Source organism: Azolla caroliniana, unplaced genomic scaffold, assembly GCF_043228905.1.
Source record: "Azolla caroliniana isolate FFs.n. ecotype wild unplaced genomic scaffold, voAzoCaro1.0.p SCAF_8, whole genome shotgun sequence".
NCBI classification, from domain to species: domain Eukaryota; kingdom Viridiplantae; phylum Streptophyta; class Polypodiopsida; order Salviniales; family Salviniaceae; genus Azolla; species Azolla caroliniana.
The window spans coordinates 10,283,244-10,290,914 of record NW_028230443.1 but is presented as its reverse complement, the minus strand read 5'-3'; the positions used below and the strand labels follow the sequence as shown (position 1 = coordinate 10,290,914).

Below are 7,671 nucleotides of genomic sequence, written 5' to 3'. Positions count from 1 at the left end.
TTGATTTCTTGAAGAACTCACATTTTGAGATCTTCGCATAAAACTGTTTGTCACGCAATGTTTGTAAAACAAAATGGACATGTCTAGCATGTTCTTGTAATGTACGGCTATAAACTAAAATATCATCCAAGAAAATAACGACAAATTTTCCAAGTTGTTCTCGGAAAATGTCATTCATTTCTTGTTGAAAAGTAGCCGGAGCATTGGTCAAACCAAAAGGCATAACCAAAAACTCGTAATGGCCATAGCGCGTACGAAATGTCGTTTTAGGAACATCGTCCTCACTTATTCGTATTTGATGGTAGCCAATACGGAGATCGAGTTTCGTAAAATACCGAGCTCCCTGGAGACGGTCAATTAGATCGTCAGCCCGGGGCAATGGATACGAATTCTTGATTGTCACTTTATTCAAGCGTCGGTAATTAATACACATACGCCATGTGCCCTCTTTCTTTTTAACCAAGAGAACTGGTGCACCCCATGGAGATTTACTATAACGTATATAACCCATTCGTAAATAGTCCTTGAGTTGCTTAGATACCTCATCTTCTTCGGATCGACTTAAGCGATACGGAGGTATACTTATTGGTGCAACACCAGGTACAATATCTATACGATGGTCTATATTACGTTTAGGAGGTAACCCATCAGGTAGTTCACTTGGAAAAACATCATGAAAATCATTTAAGATTTCATCAAGTTGTTGTTGTTCAAGTGTGAGGGTTAAACGAGAGTGTAAAGAATACTACGGTAAATTCTTACCACGGGATATTATATGGTCATGCCCGTAACAACACTGCAAAGGGGTCACACTAGGCACAAAGAGTAAAGAACACATGTTCACTACAGAGGGGTCACAACAAGCACAAAGAGCAAAGAACACATGTTCACTACAGAGGGGTAACAACAAGCACAAAGAGCAAAGAACACATGTTCACTACAGAGGGGTCATAGCAAACAGAATGAGCACAGAGTGCCTTGAGGTTGTAGACAGACAAAGAACGTGGTCCTCGCCTGGAGGTGCATAGGGTGTGAATTGTTGCCCCAACTTGAACACCTGCGAATGAAATCAACTTACGTAAGGCAAGAGAAGGGGAGAGAGAGAGAGACTAACTGATTGTGTCACTATCAGTTCAAGATCTTTAACAATTAAAGACTTCGTACAAGTTTACCTTGGCATATGCACTAACAACCTCAATCGGAATTGATTACACGAGAGACACTTGGACAGACACATAACACTGGAAGGATGTGTGGTGTTTATGGTTATTTGAAAACCTAAACCCATTGAATGTGACTTTTATTTTTATAATAAGTGAATCATGATCAATTTTTTTGTCACTTTTATTGGAGTTATTTGCAATTATAGTGTTTTTTCTCTTCATTGAATTAGTAAAACAATTTTAGCCAAAAGTTGGTACACCGTAGCTTGCTTTCACCCTTCCATAAATTTCCAAATTCAAACTATGGTGTGATAATCAATCATGTGTTAAGATCACCAAGAACCCAAATATTACCGACCAAAATAAATATATTCGGGCTCGATATCACACTTTATAACAGAACTTATGGAAGAAGATAACCTCGACATCAACAATACCCCTACTTATGACATGTGCGCTAATTTCTTAACCAAGCCAATTCCAAGTATTGAACTTGGAATTGTTGCAAAATCGACGAATACTCGAAATCTCAAAAATTTCTAGTTGACAAAGCACGATGCATAGGGGAGGTTATCTATTGGCTCCAAGACAAACATGTATGTATACTATTTTTATTTTTATTATTTTGGCGTCGAAGGAATGAGGAATCTCGTCGTAAAAGATTCCGTAGTCTGAAAACTTGAAGGTAAGGGTGCGGTTAGAAACCATGTGGGAAAGTGAATCCAGAAATGCGTGGTGTGTGTGAGGAGAGAGAGAGAGAGAGAGAGAGAGAGAGAGAGAGTCCTAAATCCAATGGAGACCCCACCCCACACATGGTGCCAAGAGAGAGAGAATGAGAGAGAGGAGCTAAAGAGAATATGCCATGTCATGAACCATCGAATATCCCAACCAGCAGATCTTCTCTCTCTCTCTCTCTGATTCTGTCCCTTCCCTTTGGAAAGTATTTATTATACAAACTCTGCCCTAATCCTCATTCCTCTGTCTCTCCTTCTCTTCCCCTGCTTTCTTTCTTTTTTGCCCAATAATACATAAACCCCGGCCATTACATATATATATATATATATATAATCCCCATCTCTCTCTCTCTGTACATTGTACATATAACCTCTCTCTCTCTCTCTCTCTGTGTACCTCTGCAAGAATGTGGTCTCCTTCCTATTCTGTAGTCATTTTGGGCCTCCTCATTGCAAAGCTCCTTTCCTCCGCTTCCCACCATGACCAAAACTACTGCAGAGATCGAGCTGATGGTAGTCACCTCCAACCCCATCTTATTGCCACCTTGTCAAATGTAAAACTGGTATGTAAAGATCTATCTTCCAATGTTTATTGTAATCTCATGTGGACGAGCAATTCAACGGATTTGTTGTTGGTTATGCATGTGTGTAGGTTAATTCTGAGGAGATGTATGAAGATCAAAACTTGGAGCAATGCTCCTCACAAACTCTACGTACTGTGAAGAAGCAAATCGAAGCGGAGAGCCTGGCCTCACATGATTACCACCAGGACAGGAGAATTGATCCTGTACAGATGAGCGAGAATGCAACAGTAAACTATATCGACAGAGAGGATTTAGAGACATGATTCTCATTACTCACAGTCACGGTGGTATCCTATAATTTTACACTCTTCTTGTGATCCCAACCTTGATGAGTTCATGGGCCACCCAATCCATCTAGTCCCCTCCATCTTTATGAAGCGTTCTCGGTCTAGTAGTGCAACATTTAATTGTTGGATACCCCTTCTCTCTGTCTTTCTCTCTAGTCTTATATATATATATATATATATATTCATCTGTGTTAGACAGAGATTTTTGTCCATTGATTGAACTATGGCTCACATTCGGAGAACGAATGTTGCATCCAGAGAGAGAAAGAGGATGGATGTGTACATTAGTATTTTGTCCATATATTCATTCAACCTCATTTTATGAACCCAACCATTATCTCTGTCTTGTAATATTTGTAAAGTATCCATTAATGCATCCTATTCTGAAATATATGTAACGGAAAAATCCTTAAATTCTAGACGTTGTAACTTCTCTCGGGTGTGGGGAGCTCCTAGTTTTTATCTGTTCTGTGATATCTTTTCTTAGTTTTCAAATTTTTATCTCTGTTTTGGAAATCTGAATTGCGTATGACATGGTGATTCAGAAACATAGATGACGATGAGAGTCGCCTAATAATAACATACAATTTGACTTTGGAATGAAGAACTAGACGCAACGCGGGAGCCTTGCCACCTGACACTGTTATCTTATGTTATGTTATATATATACATAATAGATAGCCTGCATCGCCATGCCTTGCTGTCATCCAATTTGTCATCAAATATAAATATAACATTATCCATTTTGATGTACACATGTGCTATACGGTGTGAAAGGCCAAAAACATAATATCCTCGGATTTAGGTTGTGTATATTAGGGATCGGCAACGGCTCGGCTCAAGCCTAAACCGTTTGGCTTAGCCGGCTTGAAAACGGCTTGGCGGCTAGGCTCGGTTTAGGCTTGAACTTGCCTTTACGGTTTGAGCTCGGCTCGGCTCGGCTCGGCTCGGCTCGAGCCTCGCCAAACCGGCTCAAGCCGTCTAAACCGTTTAAGCCGTTTATAAACTTTACAGAGAGGGGGAGAGAGACAACAAACAAGGGGAAAGAGAGAGAGTGAGGGAGACTAAACAGACGATGGGAGAGAGAGAGTGAGGGAGGGAGAACTACACAGACGTGGAGAGAAAGAGAGAGGGAGGGAGACAACATATAAGGAGAGAGAGAGAGAGGAACTACATAGAGGGGAGAGAGAGAGGGAGAGGGAGAGAGTCGAGACCACAGACGTGAGAGAGAGTGGGAGGGAGAGCTTGTACAATGTATAGTATATAGTATATAGTATATAGTGGATCATCTGAGAGAGAGAGAGAGAGAGAGAGAGAGAGAGAGAGAGAGAGAGGGAGGTTTTGGAAACCGGTTTACAAGTTGTTTACCAAACCGGTTGGTTCGGCTCAAGTTTGAGATCCTGTAAACGGTTTAGGCTTAGCCGGTTTGGCTTGGATCAGGCCAAACCGGCTAAGCCTAAACCGAACCGTTGCCAATCCCTAGTGTATATGCCATAACACCTCAATGGAACAAGTTAATGCGGCCAAAACTATTGCTATGTGTTTGTGCTATGTGTGAGCTCCTATTCTTTTTCGTCCAAATCCAAAAACAAATGTCTAGCTGCTTCATCGTCTTTGTAATCGAGGAGATCAAGACTATGCTAGGTTGTGTAACATTGTGTAACATATCCATCCAAGGAGAAGTTTAGGTCTTGTACAATCTTCCCATAAGATCCACCAATGTTTTAGCCCTTACTGTGAGATTTTTGTACAGTGTGAATGGCCAAAAACATAATACCCTCTATGCTAGGTTGTTTATAGGCCAAAGAAGTGTGATGAAAGGGTTATTCCCACCAAAACATTTGGTGTGTTTGTGTGTTCTTCCAATGTGTACTTTTTGTTGCACTTCTAAAACGACTCATTCAACCACTTCTTCATGTTAGGAATATGTCCCTCCTGTGGGAGGAGCCGACTCTATAAGAGCCGATAGTCGAAGACAAGGAGTAGTCGACTGGTCGGGCTGAGAGCCGATAGTCGATGACATGAAGAGTCAGCTTTGAGAGAGTCGACAATGGGGGAGTCCAAGTTGAGGTCACAACCGACTAGTCAAGCCGACCGGATGGTAGAAGACAAGGCCGATTAGTCGGGCCTACGGGACAGTCGACATAGGGTGTTGTGTAGAGAGTGCGTGAGTGAGAGTGGCGACAGAGGTTAGTTAACCTGCCAAGAACTCTAAGTGGTTATCCTCTGAGCATCAGAGAAGAGTTGTAACCATTCCTTGTATTCTCTATTGTATAGTGGAAGATCTGTTCTCCCGTGGTTTTTCCCCATTTAGGGTTCCCATGTAAAATTGCATGCATTGTGTATCTTATCTATTTGCTGTTTATATTTCTGTTTCCACATTATTGTGTGTAACTTCGGAGTTGATCTTTTTGCACAAATATATAATTTAACCCCTTCAAACTGGTATGTGTCATGATATGGCAAGATTCGAACAAATGACCTTATGTTATATGGGTGGAGTTCTTGATCATTACACTATCTATTGTAATACGTAGGATATTATTTTCATTTAAGTTTTACTATAGAAAATTAATGTATATTCCAGATTTCTCTAGAACATTCTAGAAGCTTCAGGACTACTCCTGAGAACACTATAAAAGGAGGCACAAGACATTATTTCAAGCCAAATTGGTTCAACGCCAATCTTAAGCCTCATAACTATTTTGTATTTACTCTTCACAAAATATATCATCTGTTATCATCACTCACTCTCTCTCTCTCTCTCTCTCTCTCTCTCTCTCTCTCTCTCTCTCTTCCTCTCTCGTGAGTCTTACGCAGTCAGTCCTCTTAGTACCAATAGTACTTCCTTTTTGTAGTACCGATTCTCTCTCTGTTTTAGAATATCAATCCATTTTTTTCGAGTTTCAGTGTGTAAAAGAAAATTTTGTTGCATTAGAACAAGAAAACCAACGATTGTTAGGGGATCTTCAACAAATCGCTTTAGAAAAACAGCAAACGCAGCAACAACATGGGGAGTTAGCATTACGTGTGCAACAACTCGAGGCAACCATCGTAATGTTGCAACAACAGGGATCAAGTTCCCAAGGACTTCATAAAGAGCCCAAGATTGGACTTCCTGTGAAATTCGATGGAACACGATCACAATTAAGAGGATTCCTTAATTAGGTACATTTAGTCATTTAGATGCATCCTTCCCGATACCCCACTGATGCATCCCGAGTAGGCTTAATAGGCACGTTGCTCAACGGCTCAGCCTTGGCATGGTTCACTCTACTTTTAGAAAAACAATCTTCCTTGCTTAATAACTTTGAAGACTTTATTAGCGAGTTTAAAGCCTGCTTTGGAGATACAGACAACATCAGGACGACGATCAACAAGATCCAACGATTGCGTCAAGGCGATCTTCCAGCCTCTGCCTACACGTCAGTGTCGTGAAGATCCGTCACTAGGCGTGGATCGTGAGGCGGAACCGCCGGGGTTCTGGACCGGAAGGACTCGAAGTTTGCACAAGCTTTAGCGAGAAAGGAATTAAGATAGATTGAAAGAGAGAGACATTGAGATAAGATAGGACGCTTGATTTTAGATTGAGAGAGAGATTAAGATTGAACTCTTGACTTTAGATTTCAAGAACAAGGTCTATCATCAAAAGGATAACGAATTTTCTTTTTAATATTAATTTTGATTTAAAGTATAAAGCTTTCTTTTATAAAAGAATCCCCCTTCATCTTTTTCCTCTCCTCTTTTATAGATGCCCTCATGCATTTGGGGGTACAAGACATGCATAAAATGCATGTTTGCCATTTAGCGCTCATGTATTACATGTGGTGCATGATAACCATGTCACTCATTTTAGCTCTTATGTATGAGAATTTACATGCAAAGTTATAATGATAAAAATATAATCTCTAAAGAAATGGTTTGGCTTAATGGTAAGCCTATTGTTTCCTACCTTGGAGGTGTTGAGTTTGAGTCTTGCTTACATCTTTTTCTTTTATGCACAAAATACTATTAGGCTTTTGGACCAAACATCTTTAAGACACCATGCACCGCGATCAACCGACCTGACTGATCCGTCTTATTTGCATCCGTTTGGTCCGGCCCAGTCCGCATCCCGAGTTGTTTGCCGATCGCCAGTTCCATCGTCAGATCGCCGGTCACCGGTTCTATTGCCGGTTGCCAGATCCATCCGGTCAATGGTTGCCGCATGCATACGGTCACCGGTTCTATTGCCAGTTGCCAGATCCATCAAGTCAACGGTTGCTGCATGCATACGGTCACCGATCGCCGGCTCCATCCGGTTTCCGATTCTATTGTCGATCGGTTTGAGTTTCTTCACTTAGCCACATCCAGCAACTTAGCGACATATGTGCATCTAGACAAAAGTGGCTTAAGTCCAACTACTTTTTTATGTGCTCTCAACACATAGATGAAATATGATGGATCTCAATCTGCTTATATAGCTTGAGCCTAAACTTTCCTATCTATGTGGGATATTGCACAGCTTTATTTTTCTCTTTTTCTTTTGCAAAACTTCATACCCACATAAGTTGACACTTAGATGTTCGTTTCTTATGTAGTAAAGTGCATTTGAAAGCTCTTGAAGACCTCCATCTTCCCGTACCAAGATATTAAGCTAATCTAAAATAGTATCGTCACTATTATTGTTTTATATTATTCATACTCGATTTCATATGCTTTATGCGATTTTCACACCATTGCCGAAAATCTTCACGACAGTAGATTTTCGTCTACTCGCCTCAAATATCCCTAGGGATGATCAAGCACTAATGGAGCAGTTTCGCTATGGCCTGCGAAACGACGTCAAGAATTTACTTTTAACCTTCCCCGAAGAACCAAAATCTCTCACAGAGGCAATCAATCGAGCGGTTCGATGCGACAA

At 40.8% G+C, this 7,671-nt stretch overlaps 1 protein-coding gene across 2 annotated transcripts; it reads left to right on the top strand.

Annotated features, from left to right (window-relative positions):
* The first annotated feature begins 2,155 nt into the window (after window positions 1–2,155).
* Window positions 2,156–3,104, top strand: LOC147860998 (uncharacterized). 2 transcript variants are annotated; one of them, XM_087323839.1, is made up of 2 exons: window positions 2,156–2,451; window positions 2,550–3,104. In XM_087323839.1, the coding sequence occupies exons 1-2, from the start codon at window positions 2,305–2,307 to the stop codon at window positions 2,742–2,744; spliced, it is 342 nt and encodes a 113-aa protein (XP_087179965.1). In that variant the 5' UTR covers window positions 2,156–2,304; the 3' UTR covers window positions 2,745–3,104. The 2 variants fall into 2 exon arrangements, with proteins under 2 accessions (XP_087179965.1, XP_087179964.1); XM_087323838.1 differs by having other exon boundaries at window positions 2,156–2,460.
* Window positions 3,105–7,671: the final 4,567 nt, after the last annotated feature.